The sequence below is a fragment of the Euprymna scolopes genome, chromosome 45 (assembly GCF_053919585.1).
Source record: "Euprymna scolopes isolate OS-2025 chromosome 45, ASM5391958v1, whole genome shotgun sequence".
In the NCBI taxonomy this organism is placed as follows: domain Eukaryota; kingdom Metazoa; phylum Mollusca; class Cephalopoda; order Sepiida; family Sepiolidae; genus Euprymna; species Euprymna scolopes.
Genome location: NC_136526.1, coordinates 39,751,315 through 39,767,474, shown reverse-complemented (window position 1 = coordinate 39,767,474; position 16,160 = coordinate 39,751,315). Strand labels below are relative to the sequence as shown.

The 16,160-nt window shown below is 31.2% G+C and overlaps 1 protein-coding gene across 1 annotated transcript in view; it reads left to right on the top strand.

Annotated features, from left to right (window-relative positions):
• LOC145269484 (metabotropic glutamate receptor 3-like) overlaps positions 1-5,269 on the top strand; it is a 46,948-nt gene extending 41,679 nt beyond the window's left edge. The window contains exon 6 of the mRNA XM_080125208.1: positions 5,039-5,269. Coding sequence (XP_079981334.1) covers positions 5,039-5,073 — 35 coding nt within the window. The 3' untranslated portion in view covers positions 5,074-5,269. The remainder of the gene's footprint in view (positions 1-5,038) is intronic.
• The last annotated feature ends 10,891 nt before the right edge of the window (positions 5,270-16,160 follow it).

Genomic DNA, 16,160 nt, shown 5'->3' with positions numbered 1-16,160 from the left:
TTTTGGGTCTAAATATTTGAAATTTTACATAGATGGTATTTAGACATGCAGCAAGCTTTTTAATCAGTTTTGGGGGGGAAAATTTGTCTGGCAAGAGGTGAAAGTTTACAGAGTTGACCTTTGCAGACTCTACTAAACTCATCCGCCAATTTTGGGTCTAAACACTTGAAATTTTAGATGTAGGTTACTTGGACATGGGTCAAACATTTTAATTTAATTTGAGCCAAAAACAATAAATGTAAAGAGGCCCAAACTGGGATCAAAGTTTTAAAAAAATTGACGTCAGCAATCTCTACCAATTTTTCTCTATGGTAGTTAAGGAAGTCTATTATATAGAAAGGCATTACCGTAATCAAACGGAATTCTTTAACGACATAATAGATAAATGCAAACAGAAGTTTTTATAGGTTAAAACAATAACATACTAAAAAAGCAGCATTTTTTTTTCATCAGTTGTCAATCAATTAAACCAAATTGGAATTAAATTAAATGATTATTTGATACTTGTACAGTTTAATCAAGACATTAAAAAAATGAAAATATCGAAAAAGAAAAAAAAGGTTATATTGTACGCATGCGTTATGGAATGAAGTTCTCCGAAAAAAAAAAATTCACTTAATTTCATCAAATAGGTTTTTTTTTTTTTTTTTTACATTGAAAAAACAATTTGTTATGATACCGAGCAAATGGTTGGATTTTTAGGAAGAAAAGCTAGTACTAAAGATGGGGAGGAAGTGTCGGCGCTTTAAATTGAGTTATCTCCCCGTGGCGTGTTCAACAAATTCCAAGATGTCTGCCTTCAACGCGCTGTCATAAAAACGTGTTTTTCAGTCGTAAAAAAAACAAAAAACTACTTGATCAAATTAAGTGAAATTTATTTTTCGAAGATATTCAGTCCAAAACGGATACGTACAATATAACCTGTTTTTTTTTCGGTATTTTCATTTTTTTAATAATAAAACTGTGATTATTTTGTTGGGGGTGGAGGGTTATAGGATTTTGTCTTTTTGTTTTTTATTCCTTTTTCTGTCAAGGAGGCAATTTTTTTTTTCCTAAGAAATATTTTCGATCGATTAAAGGGCAATTACCAACAATTGGGCTCTTAATGTAAACAATCATTACCGTATATATGCCCACTTTTTAATATATATATATATATATATATATATATATATATATATATATATATATAATATAAAATATATTTTAGTCATCGACATACAGACCTGTTTCGTTGTTTCACAACTCATCAGTGCCGCTAGACTAACACCTATCGCAAGCCGAGGATCGAACCTAGAACCGTCGTGATGACAGTCGGCAGCTCTACCCCCTGACTACGGAATCGGTGGCCGAAATTAATCAGTCCGAATGTCTATTTAAATAAACATCCGTCCGCCACTCGTAGAGGGCTCAAACGTTTGCTTGTAAACAAACCGCGAGCTTCGCATTTTTTCAGCTAAATTAAGTAGCGAGTAAGATAATTTACGATAGTGCTCAACCCAAGAGGGGGGCTTTATAAAATATATTTTAGTCATCGACATACAGACCTGTTTCGTTGTTTCACAACTCATCAGTGCCGCTAGACTAACACATATATATAACACTAATATATATATATATATATATAAAGGGTGATTGAAAAGTAACTCCATATTTCATTTTTTTTACATAGGAGTCACCACTTATCAAGGCCCGGAGGCCACTCGAGGATAAGGGTTATTGAGTGTACAGCAGGCAATGGGATAATATCGTAGCAATCGTTAGTAGCGGAAATTTGGTAAATCGGATTGCTTAAGGGGACGGCTCATCAAGAATTTGTTTATGTTGGACTTGAAGACTACCATTGTAGTCAGCTGAAAAACAGGCAAACAGAAGAAACGATAAAAAGAAGAGTTATATAATAAATGGACATGAGAAGAAAGTATAATGCACGGAACAACATTAGCAACGTGTAAAGGTACTATTTCACTATGTTGAAAGATAAAATTTGACTAATTACTACCATACATGGAGTATTGTTGCAACATCTGGGCTGGTGCTCCAATCACTACTCTGTACCTCGTAGAGAGTGTTAAAAAGGAGTCTCTAATCTAAAAGGCCCCATATTGTCTATGAAACCTTAGCCCCTGCGCCATCGCTGCAATGTTGTATTTTTGTGTGTGACGTATTTACCACTCCAGACCAATATCTCTGAACAAACAAGACTAGAAGCAAAACAATTCCCTTCATTACAAAAGTTCCTAGATATCTGAACAGTTTCTACTCCAATAGCTTTTTTCCTCGAAACGCTTTTTTCCTCGAACCGCTTCTCCTTTGGAATTCCTTGTTGCTTCCTGTTTCTCAGAAGGTATCGATTTTTGGGACAATTTTCTTTAGTCAATTTTCACCCCAAACAAGGCACAATGTCACTTTGAAGTAGGGGGCTACCATCGGGGACATAAGTTGCAGGGGCATTAGGAAGGAAGATGAGCAGAAAGATATTTGTTCACATTACACTTGAACTTCTGCATGTCAGTACAGTTGGAAAAGCAGAATCCCGGAAGGAAGTTTCAAAGTCTTGCATTTCTGGAGAAGAAACTGTTGGAGTAAAAGGCTTTCTTACACCTAGAGATCTCTACTGTAAAGGGGTGAGACTTAGTTGCTTGTCGGGTTTGTCGGGGGTAGTCACGTTGAGGAGGTACAAGTGCTTGCAGTTCGTCAGAGCATTCACCATTAAAGTACTTGTAGAACAGAGGGATGCAACATTTCATCGATGAGACAGAGGCTGAAGCCTAGATGACAGTTCAGGACCTATCAGGTTGGCGACTCTCTTTTGAACCCTGTCCAGGAGTGAGAGACAAGCGGCAGATGCACCAGCCCAAATGTCACAACAGTACTCCATACATGGACGAACGGTGGCCTTATAGAGGTACAGGATACTTTGAGGCGTAAGTAGTTTTCTAGCACGGTAGAGAGAGCCCACCTTCTTTACAGTAGCCTTGGCAATGCTCTCAATCTATTCCAGTTCATGTTCCATGTAAACGTTAGGCCGAGGTGTTTAAAGGAAGTACTTTCAGGTAATGTGTTCTTGGCCATTGCTATTGGTGGTAGAGAAGGTTTCTTGTAGTTATTGAAGGAAACAAGCTTAGTCCTGGCAGCATTGAATGTGACCATCCATTTTTGTCCCCATTCCACTACAGATTGGAGGTCATCCTCTAGTGTTTCTGTCATTTTCTTAGATATGTGTTCATTTGTTTTCCCATATATACAATATTGAAGACTTGATTTTTATGCAAGATGTTGCCATCGTTGTTCTTGAATGGCTTATCAAGGCCAGATACCACTCGAGGATAAGGGTTAAGAGTGTAAGTAGTAAATTGGACAATATAGTAGTCGTTAGTAATGGAAGTTCGGTAAATTTGTTGATTTAAGTGGAACGGCTCATCAAGAACTTGTTTACGTTGGACTTGAAGACAACCATATTGTAGTCAACTGGAAAGCAGGAAAACGGAAAACAATTCCACAGGCGTGCAGTTCTAAGAAAGAAACTTTGTTCATGGAATCTACGTTTAGGTTTAGGCACAGATAAAGAGTGGGGGGAATTATTGATAGTGTTTTTAGCTAGACGGGTGTTTCTTGTGAAAGTTTGGCGTGGGGGGACCATAGATTGGAGCTCAGTCGAGCACTTGCCTGAAAATAACGATAAAGCAAAGAGAAACTCGCAACATCTGCGACTTTTTCTCTAGGTTTGGCTGAAAGAACGGGTCTACTCAACCTAACCAAGAAATTTGGAAAAACTGGAAGCACAAATACGTGTAGTTATGATTACCATTCCGCAAGAGTTTCTTGTGAAATCAATTGATGTGATTCCTGGTCGACTTGAAAAGCTGGCGACTAATGAAGACGCCTATATTAAAGTTTAAATAAAAGTCCACGTATTATACGCTCTTCTTACGTTCATTAATTGTATAAATTAATAACATTTCAGCCCGGCGTTTCCCGATTGTTTGAAGGTGCATGTTGAGCAAAAAAAAAAAAAAAGCGATCAATTTTTTAAAACTTTGACCCCTATTATGATCCCTTAACATCTATTGTTTTGGGCTCAAACCAAGTTATTAAGTTAGATCCATGTCCAAGGAACCTATATCTACAATTTCAAGTGTTTAGACCCAAAATTGTCGGAGGAGTTTGGTAGAGTTCTCAAAGGTCAAATTGTTGAACTTTGACCCCTAAACAGCCAAATTTCTGGCCGAAAATAGATTACAAAGATCTTCCCAAATCTCAGTACCCTGTATATCAAATTTCGAGTCTGCAGACTTAAAATTGACAGAGTTAATGCGTTGGAAAATGTACACAGACACACACACAGAGACACACACAGACATTCACTTTTATAGATATACTAGCATTTTAGCCTGGTGTTGCCCGAGAATTTGGAGGTGTATGTTGAGCAACAAAAAAAAAGCGGTCAATTTTTTTAACTTTGACCCCTATTATGACGCCTTAACTTTGTTTTTTTTTTTGGGGGGGGGGCTCAAATCAAGTTATTAAATTAGAGTCATGTCCAAGAAACCTATATCTACAATTTCAAGTGTTTAGACCCAAAATTGTCGTGGGAGTTTGGTAGAGTTCTCAAAGGCCAAATCGTTGAACTTTGACCCCTTAATCGCAAAATTTCTGGCCGAAAATGGATTACAAAGATCTTCCCAAATCTCAGTACCCTGTATATCAAATTTCGTGTCTGTAGAGTTTAAACTGACAGAGTTAATGCGTTGGAAAATGTACACACACAGACACAGACACACACACACACACACACAAACACACACACACACAGTGGCACGTTCACTTTTATATATAGATAGATAATTATAAAAAAAAAATATTTTAAAATACTTTCAGTCATTTCTATCCCCCTGCATATAACTTATTTAAATGTGTGTATAATTATCTCTTTGTTTCTATCAAATTCAATCGTTTTCTTTGTCTATCCTCTATCCCATTTTTTTTTAAATCTCTGTGCAAACGTTTAACACCGTTTCCATTTTTATTTTCACAGGTGCACGAAGCACTCACGACTTGGGCGCTCTTTAAGAGCTGCTGACAATCTTCCTGCGAGAATGCTCCTTCTTTCTCCGACGGCGATAAAGGGCGGCACAATCGAGGGGAAGGGGTGGGTCGACACAAACTTTTGGGGGGTAAAAAAAATCAATTAACCAATCGGTGGATGCCTTTCAAACAGCACCTGGCGACTAATTGATCCATTAAAAACTGACTTTAATAAAAAAAATTTCTTTGTTCATTGTTATATGTGTGCTGAGTGAGAGGGGAGGTTCTTTGTGTGAGAAAGGGGACAATATGACCGATGGACACACACACACCTACATACATACACATAGATACACACAGACACAAACATGCATATATATACATATACATATATATATATATATATATATAAATATATATATGGCTTCATTTAATCACATAAAATAATATACGAAAATATAATTTTATGCGTAATTTTTCAGTATTTACTTCAACAGTGCTCAATACATAGGTAGAGCTAGCTAGTAAGCTATGAAAACATACATGGCAATTAAGCAACACATAATATTCCGTGTTTCATCATCGTAAGAATTCGTCAGGCATAAAAGCTAGGCAAATTCTTACGAGAATAAAACGCGAAATATTCTGTGTACCTTAATTGCTGTATATATTTTCATAACTTACTATATATATATATATATATATATATATATATATATATATATATATATATATATATATATACCGAGTTATGTAGTGCAAATGAACATTTACAAAATTTATTGTACGAAACCACAAAATTTATTTGCTTATTCTCTGGAGTTTAGAAAATAATTTCTTCAGGTAAACCCACTAGTAAAATAGAACTACAAAATTACTATAGAATTGCGAGTTAGCCAAAAAAAAAAAAAAAAAAAAAAAAACACGCACGCGCGCACGCACACACACACATACACATATATATATATATATATATATATATATATATATATATATATATATATAAAATAAAAATTACAATTAAATTTACCAAAATGATCCAAGATGGTAAAATTAAAGTAAATTATAAATATTAAAGAATTAATATTTATAAAGTTATCTCAGCCAGATGTAAAAGCTCGATAAAACCAAATAGGAAATAGAGCTTATAATATGAGCAAACAGTTAATAAAATATGTTAAAAAAAACACTTTGAAATGAGTTAAAAACATATTTAATCTGAAAAGGAAACACTAGATAAATGGATAGTCCTTAATCCGCAGAGTTGTTTTTAACTCATTTCAAAGTGTTTTTTTAACATATTTTATTAACTGTTTGCTCATATATATATATATATATATATATATATATATATATGTGTGTGTGTGTGTGTGTGTGTGTGTGTGTGTGTGTGTGTGTGTGTGTGTGTGTGTGTGTGTGTGTGCGAACTATTGTCCATAGGTCAATGTATTAAATTGTTCATTTCTTTACATGTTTTTTAATATAAAATTATTAATTATTAACGAAACCACAAATCCACCATTTACAAAAGGTAAAATCTACAATTCGGCCATTAACAATGCACGTAAGTGTGTAATTTGTTTTTGTGGATAATATCATTATAAATATTAAAATATATATAATCACCAGAAATGAAGCATTAAATAATAATTAAAAAAAAAGTTGGTACTTCTACACTTTATCACCGAAACTGGAAATGCCATTTATTTCACGCACCTGCAGTTAAAATGCAAGAGATAAATCAGTATTTTAATCTATGGTCAAAGTTAGAAATAAATAACAAAAAGAATAAACTAGATAAACTTCCGGAAAGTACTATGAAAAAAAAAAAACTAAATAAAGGATATATATATATATATATATATATATATATATATGGTTTTCAAATGGCGCTCGCCCAGTTTAAACAATTAATTTAACAAAAATATGAAACATGTTTCATGAAAAACTTTCCCGTTTTCATTAATTAAATCAAAACATTACAAATTAAACATTTATGGATATTTGTTCTCTTTCACTTGATTTACTTTTTTTTCATAATTTAAAATACTGATTTCTCTCTTCCATTTAAGGGCAGGTGCGTGAAATAAAATGGAGTCTCCAGTTTCGGCGATAAAGTATAGAAGTACCAAAAAGTTAATTGAAAAAATGCTGCCTATGTTTCATTAAACCTGTTTGAATAAAAAGCATTTTTTTTTAAATTGTACAGCCATTTAATTCCGGAGAGACAAATACGGAAAAGACGGCATAACGCAATAAGTCCCGACTCGAAATCAACAGAAAATGGTGTTAGGCCAAAAATCATTCCAGATGTAAAATATTTCCTGGTAATTCCAGTTTTGTCGAAAAGAATTTTATTATTGATTTTATTTTGATTACATAACAAATTCCAGAAAGAATGTTTATAAAATTACCGCCATCTTCTTTTTCTATGGAGATGGAACTGTTGCAGAATTAATGATAATTATAAAGACTTATTTGTAGTTTATAGATTTACCTTGGATAAAATACAGCTATAGATGATTGTACCAATCTCTATTGAGCTATAGTTATTTACGTAAATATCAAAATAAAACTATATATATATATATATATATATATATATATATATATATATTATATATATATATATTTCTGTAGTAATATAATTTCTTTTAATATATGCCAATCCTTAATTAAGAAGCTCAATGTAATTACAGAGCAATATAGGGAATAAATGACAAAGAACTATATTCCAAAATTCATGATGTTGACAATCTTATAATTTATTCCTTTAATGTCAACTGAATTAAAGGAATAAATTATAAGATGGTCAACATCATGAATTTTGGAGTAAAGTTTTGTTTCATTTATTCAATATATATATATATATACATATATATATATATACATATATATATATATATATATATATATAGTTAAACGTATGATGTTTTAAAAAGCTACAATCACGGTTTCACACCCTTATCGATCTTCAGTTGGCGCCACGCATGCATTTAAGAAAGATAGTAGAAAGAAAGAGATTGAGAGAGAGACTTTTTTTGAAAAAAAAAAAAAATTAATGGACACACACATATATACATATAGTATGTTTTTTTTACAAAGATAGTTGTGTACGCATGTGCATATATGTTTCAGCGGTGCTTCATTTCAGAGAGACCACCTCACCAGGCTAAAGATCATTTTCAAGGCTCTTGGAAATGAGGCACTGCTGAAACATGTATGCACATGTGTAGCCAACAATGTTTGTGTGAACAAGCTTACTATATAATACATTATGTGTTGCTCTGTGCATTCATCGAGCACTCCTTGATAAATAGGAGTTTCAATGGGTTTACATCAAAGAAGGTATGCAAGTATATATATATATATATATATATATATATATATATATATATATATATATTCATTTTTTTTATAATGACAGACATTATTTTTGTTACCCAACTTCTTTAACAATGTTTATCATTTAAATTTGTACTGTGTTCTTTTTACTTAAAAATCTGTTTTGTAAAGATATTTTTTATTCAGACACAAGAAAAAAAAACATTTACGTGTAATAAACAATACAATCCTAAAACATCCTTTGTTTTATTATTTCTATTTGTTTTATTTTTTTTTTTTTGCTAGAAAAAATATCCGGCGTTGACTGGGAATGCATCTGACCGCCCTGAGTATTTTTCTTCACAAACCAGAGCCCAATATTAACATTTTCTATCAGTCTGTCTATCTTTCTGTCTTTCCGTTTTGTTTTTCTTCCACGCAGTTCAGCCCAGCTTTGTTCGGGTCCTATGTACTATTCATAACCTTATGTGCGCACACACACACACACACACACACACACACACACACACACACACACACACACACACACACACACACACATCAAGTTACGTACAATAATTATTACATATAGTTTTTTAATAAGCAAGGTCTCCTCCTCAGCAAATTTTGAAGGGTTTTTATTAAATTTAAAATACACCATAAATAAACCTAGCATTAAAAGTAAGGCAGATGTATCTTTTAATTTTTCGCCTTTTGAAATCAGGAACTATGGTTAAAATTTGCTGACGAGGAGACCTTGCTTATTAAAAAACTATATGTAATAATTATTGTACATAACTTGATGTCTACCACAATAAAAAGCATTGTTTTCCGAAACGATCGTACAGATAATTGATTTTGTTGTTGTTCCTTCTTATGAAACGGATTTTTAATTTAATTATAATTTGATTTTTAAATTTTAAATTATCAATCACATTACTTAATATTGAATTAGCTCTAGGATATTTACCTATCGAGCTTATTATATATCTAAATTACAACGAGCACTTTCTCTTTCCTGTATTTTAATTAAATTAGTAATTTCACTGTTACATTGAAATACACTCAGCTCTTTAGACTATTGTTCTAATCTCCTTTAAATTGTATATATATATATATATATATATATATATATATATATATATATATATATATATATATATATATACAAATGTTTTACTCATGTCCAGGTAACCTACATCTAACATTTCAAGTGTTTAGACCCAAAATTGGCAGAGGACTTTGATAGAGTCTCCGAAGGTCAACTCATCTAACTTGGACCTCATAGCAGCCAAAATTTCGCCCAAAAGCTGGTTAAAAAGCTTGCTGCATGTCTGAATACCATTTATATTAAATTTCAAATGTCTAGACTCAAAAGATACAAAGGTCAAATCTGTTAAACTTTGACCTCTTGGTAGCTTAATTTTCGGCAAAAAAAAAAAAAAACGATTAAAAAGCTTCCCTATGTCTGAATACACTTTATGTAAAATTTCAAATGTTTAGATCAAATGTTGGCTGAGCGGTCATATTTTAAAAATTTGACCTCAGTTTTTACCCCTTAATGTTTTTGGTTCAAATCAAGTGAAAAAGTTCGATCCATGTCCAAGTAACCTACATCAAAACTTTCAAGTGTTTAGACCCAAAATTGGCGGAGGAGTTCGGTAGAGTTTTCAAAGGTCAAATCGTTGAACTTTGATCCCTTTACAGTCAAATTTCTGGCCGAAAACAGATTAAAAATATTTTCCCAAATCTCACTACCCCTTATGTCAAATCTCGAGTCTGTAGACTGAAAATTGACAGAGTTATTGTGTAGGGAAATGCACACATACATACAAGCAGACAATTTTACTTTTATAGCTATATAGATAGATGAAACTACTGAGACCATCTGTCTGAAAAATTTGTATGGGCCTTTGTTATGATAAAGTACGGCGATTTAGTATTGTGGTATCCATTTGATTCACAGTCAGGAGTTAATAAGGATGAACAGGGTTATTCACCACAATGCTATATTTACTCAAAAAGTTATCTAGGAAACTACTTGGCCGATCTGGCTGAAAATTCGTATGTACCTTTTTATGATAAAGTACAGCGAACTAAGTATTATGGTATCTGTACGATGCCGTGTTAGGGGTTAATAAGGATTAATAGGATTAGTTATCACGGTACTATATTTACTCTAGAAGTTGTTTCGGAAAGTACCTGGCTGATCTGACTGAAATTATGTATGGCTCTTTGTTATAATAATGTGCAGCGAGTTAATCATTATGGTATCCATTGGATGCCCTGTTAGGTATTTATAAGGTATAATAGGGGTTCGTATTTAATGCAAAAACTGAGTACAAATTTAACTATGAATCTGGTATAAAGCATTCCTTCAGAGTCAACGCGCCATAACTTTTGCCCAGTTTTAACGAATTAAAAGATCTATTGAGTGAAAGTAACCGACGTTACCTCAGAATGAATCTGGTGCCCTGGTTATTTCTTGTTCCCAAACCAGAACCCAATATTAACTTTTTTATTTTTACTAAGTGTACCCGTAAAAATTCCTTGGAATTTATATATATAAATTCGTATTCCTGTTTGTTTGTTTGTTTGTTCACAACTTAATTAATATATACAAAAGTTCCATCTCTGTAATGTTTCATTTATTCCTATATATAGTATGATTCTTGCAAAATATACGATCAAGAAATCATGTCATTTGCATATTACATAAAGGAAAATCGACTTTATCAAATAGCGGTGTGTTAGTTATTGTTCATAGTGAGAGGATTCTTTTAAGTGTTCTATTTAAGCTTATCATTTAAATTTGATTTGTATTGATAACATATTTAATTTAATTTATTTTTTACCGGCATCGATTTTTTATAAACCGGTTTGAGTTATTTCCCCTGGGCGCTAACACTGTTCTTTTTGTTTTCTTTTTCGGCGAATATTTAAACTAAAGCATTTCAAGCATTATTTTATGAATTAGTTTGAAATAAAATAATTTTATGAATTAGTTTAAATAAAATAATTTTATGAATTAGTTTAAATAAAATAATTTTATGAATTAGTTTAAATAAAATAATTTTATGAATTAGTTTAAATAAAATAATTTTATGAATTAGTTTGAAATAAAATAATTTTATGAATTAGTTTGAAATAAAATAATTTTATGAATTAGTTTAAATAAAATAATTTTATGAATTAGTTTAAATAAAATAATTTTATGAATTAGTTTGAAATAAAATAATTTTATGAATTAGTTTAAATAAAATAATTTTATGAATTAGTTTAAATAAAATAATTTTATGAATTAGTTTAAATAAAATAATTTTATGAATTAGTTTAAATAAAATAATTTTATGAATTAGTTTGAAATAAAATAATTTTATGAATTAGTTTAAATAAAATAATTTTATGAATTAGTTTAAATAAAATAATTTTATGAATTAGTTTAAATAAAATAATTTTATGAATTAGTTTGAAATAAAATAATTTTATGAATTAGTTTAAATAAAATAATTTTATGAATTAGTTTAAATAAAATAATTTTATGAATTAGTTTAAATAAAATAATTTTATGAATTAGTTTAAATAAAATAATTTTATGAATTAGTTTAAATAAAATAATTTTATGAATTAGTTTAAATAAAATAATTTTATGAATTAGTTTAAATAAAATAATTTTATGAATTAGTTTGAAATAAAATAATTTTATGAATTAGTTTAAATAAAATAATTTTATGAATTAGTTTGAAATAAAATAATTTTATGAATTAGTTTGAAATAAAATAATTTTATGAATTAGTTTGAAATAAAATAATTTTATGAATTAGTTTGAAATAAAATAATTTTATGAATTAGTTTAAATAAAATAATTTTATGAATTAGTTTAAATAAAATAATTTTATGAATTAGTTTAAATAAAATAATTTTATGAATTAGTTTGAAATAAAATAATTTTATGAATTAGTTTGAAATAAAATAATTTTATGAATTAGTTTAAATAAAATAATTTTATGAATTAGTTTGAAATAAAATAATTTTATGAATTAGTTTAAATAAAATAATTTTATGAATTAGTTTAAATAAAATAATTTTATGAATTAGTTTAAATAAAATAATTTTATGAATTAGTTTGAAATAAAATAATTTTATGAATTAGTTTGAAATAAAATAATTTTATGAATTAGTTTAAATAAAATAATTTTATGAATTAGTTTAAATAAAATAATTTTATGAATTAGTTTAAATAAAATAATTTTATGAATTAGTTTGAAATAAAATAATTTATTAATTAGTTTGAAATAAAATAATTTTATGAATTAGTTTGAAATAAAATAATTTCCGTGATTTCGCAATTAACGTTGTGGTCCAGTGGATTTTTATCCAATTCAACTACGATTCTTTATTTAACACGAAAACAAAAACACTTTCATTTACGTTTTTTTTTACCAGTTTTTTTTTCTTGTTGACATTGTTTTCTATTTATTTTCTTTTAATAAGTAATAAATCATCATTTTTATAACATAAAAACGTGTATTTCGGTTAACAATAATTCTTCTACTTTGGTATTTTTAAAACTGAATTATTTACAGTTTGTTTTCATTGCAAGAAACTGTAAAAACAAATCTTTCCATACTGAGGTAGCTTAACTGGAATATAGTCATAAAAAAGGTGCTCAATATCCGGAGAATAGCCTCTCTTCGTATCCCCTCTGCCGAAATATCTGGTGGAGAGTTTGTCACGTGCTTCTTTTTTTCAGGTTGAGCGATTACATTTTCGTGCTTTCATTCTTTCTTTGATTTTTGAAATTTTTATTGGAGTAACGATTTTTTTCTTTTACACGGTGGTCACCACTTATCAAGGCCCGGAAGCCACTCAGGGATAAGGGTTATTGCAAGTACAGTACGTTAGTGAGGAGATTTGCTGAAGTGTTTATTTAAGGGGGCGGTTCGTTAGGAATTTGTTTACGTTGGACGTTGGAAGACATCCAGGTTGTAGTCAGGTGGGAAGCAGGCAGACGGAACAGAGTTCCACAGGCGTGCAGAGAATATACCAAATGGTGAAGTACTTAACAAAAACAACATAGCCAGAATAGAATTCGTACTCGCCACCACACAACTTCGATGGACTGAACACGTGGCCAGAATGGAAAACAATCGCATCCCAAAATTCCTGTTGTATGGAGTATTGGAAAATGAGTACAGAAAGATTGGTGGGCAGAAACTTCGCTAGAAGGATATGATAAAGTCCCACCTAAAAGTCATGAATATGAAAAAAAAATTTTTGGAAGAGCTAGCAGCAGACCGAAGTTGCTGGCGCAGTAGCCTTCAAAAGGAAAGGCGGAAATCGAAGCAAAAATGAAGGCCCGAATAAAAACATTACAAAAAAAGGATAAATACAATTGTAGTCGTTACATATCAAAACAAGGGACCCACACATTGCATGAAGATAGTCGCAAGGAAACAAAGACAAAGAAAGAACTCGACTCGTTTTTTCAGTTGAAGCAGCAGGCATTTTTTTACAGGTACTTTCAGAATAACGCCTTGTCTCTTGTTCAAAATTCTTTTAGTACTCTATTCTGCTTAACAAGACTCTACCGTATCGAACAGGTGGTACCGTCTTTGTCCGGTCACGTCTTTCCCTGTTGCTCTCGCGTCACGTTTTTCATCTTCATCGCTGTGACGTCACCTCGCACAGCTGCATACGTTGTCAATTTTTGACGGCTAGACGGCTTCAAAATTGGCCAATTTCAAGAGATTTGGTTTTAAAATGATCAATCGGTCAATCTCGGATAAGAATATGAAAGTGATCTCCCTTAGATGTATCCTCACCTTCGAATATTATTATAATAAGTTCTGATAATTGTTGTAATAATGGGAGAATATTATAAATAAGTTCTGATAATTGTTGTAATAATGGGAGAATATTATAAATAAGTTCTGATAATTGTTGTAATAATGGGAGAATATTATAAATAAGTTCTGATAATTGTTGTAATAATGGGAGAATATTATAAATAAGTTCTGAAAATTGTTGTAATAATGGGAGAAAGGCACTCGTAGTAATGTTGAAGTGCATGAGTTCTTCACCGAAGAAAGAAGTCAGCAAAACGTTATGCAAAAGGGAACATTCAAAAGAAACAGGGCTAAAAAGAACATTGTCTGCCAAGAAGTGCAGGACTATAGGAGTAAATTAAAGATTATATCTTACAATGTGATTTTATTACTTGCATTGAATTATGTAGCACAATCTTATTTTCTGAGTATTTATTAATGCTTATTAATTTATCTCATTTGGGTCAGTTCTATATTTAAAATACAGTTTTTAAATATTATTTTCATAGAAATGTTAATAAACTCATATTTGCTGCGTGTTATTCGTTTTTTTTTTTTTGACAAAAAACCAGCTAATTTTTGGTGTTATCCAGAAAAAATACCAGCTTTATCAAAACATATTTGTTGATGAAATACATTCCTCACTAGCATGGATAACCAGCGTTGCCAGGGTCGAAAGGAAGTTCGGTTTGGCCACACCTGCTATACAAAGAATATTGACCAGTTTTTCATTATTATATGTCAACTCTATCGCCAATCTTTCACGAAAAACACTCGTCTAGCTGAACCCACTGTCAAAAATTTTCCCCACTCTTTATCTGTGCCTAAATCAAAACGTAGATTCCATGAACAAAGCTTCTTTCTTTAATAATAATAATAATAATAATAATAATAATAATAATAATAATAATAATAATAATAATAATAATAATTGATTCGCGCGACAGCGGGTCACTGGATCGATTATTATGATTACAAAAATAAACAATTAGATTGGGAAAAGGTGACTAACAGCAAATAATAATATCGCTACAAAGGAATGTGAAAATAGACATAAACTTGATCTTTTGGTTTTGCATAAACAAATAACTAGATTGAGATTACGTTAGCTGTTGGTCTGAGACACGTAATGAGATGTAGATTTGGGGAGATTGTAGTCAGTCGTTAACTGAACATCAGAGAGAACGGACGAAAGGGGTGTGTGGTCTCTCCATGACGTAGAGAGCGGCGTTTCCTTAGGCAGTAAAGATGTACAGACATTCTAATCTTTGAAGATGTCAGCTGAAATCATGAAAATAAATCTTCGTAAATAATTCAGGTATGTGTAGTGTTATTTACACCTGTTAAAAAGAACTGTTTGTCCACAACTGTTTCGATACGTCCACGTCAATCGGTTCCTGTTAGAACTATTGCATAAATGTTAAAATATACACACTAGACGATCAACTAAATGATACGACGTAAATACATACACGCATTTACACGTACATGAATATACAGATAAAATATAAACCCCACTATTCAACATGTGCGTCGTTATGGAACATATTCATATAAGCACATAACGTAACACATTGAAATAAACAATATGCACATCCTTTACATCAAGGGGTCGATATGGCGCCGGATTGTGTGGGTTGACCGTCGTCATCATAAGGGGTAGCATTCTATTGTCGTTGATGGTAGGAACTGCTTGCTGAATTTGAAAAACTAATCATGTGTGTTAAAACGTATATTTCTATCTTCCTCTATTTCTCTTTTTCTCAATTCCTCTTTTCTCTCTCTCTCTCTCTCTCTCTCTCTCTCTCTATCTCTCTCTTCCCTTCTCTATCCTTCCATTACTCACTTTTTTGTTACTTGACAAGAAAAAAGAATTCTACTGCTTTAAACAGTCGAAGTTTGGATTCCGCGCGCAATGGACGCATAGCAGTTTTGCGCCGGCCGTTGGCGACACACATCGAGTCAGTTTAAAAATGTTCC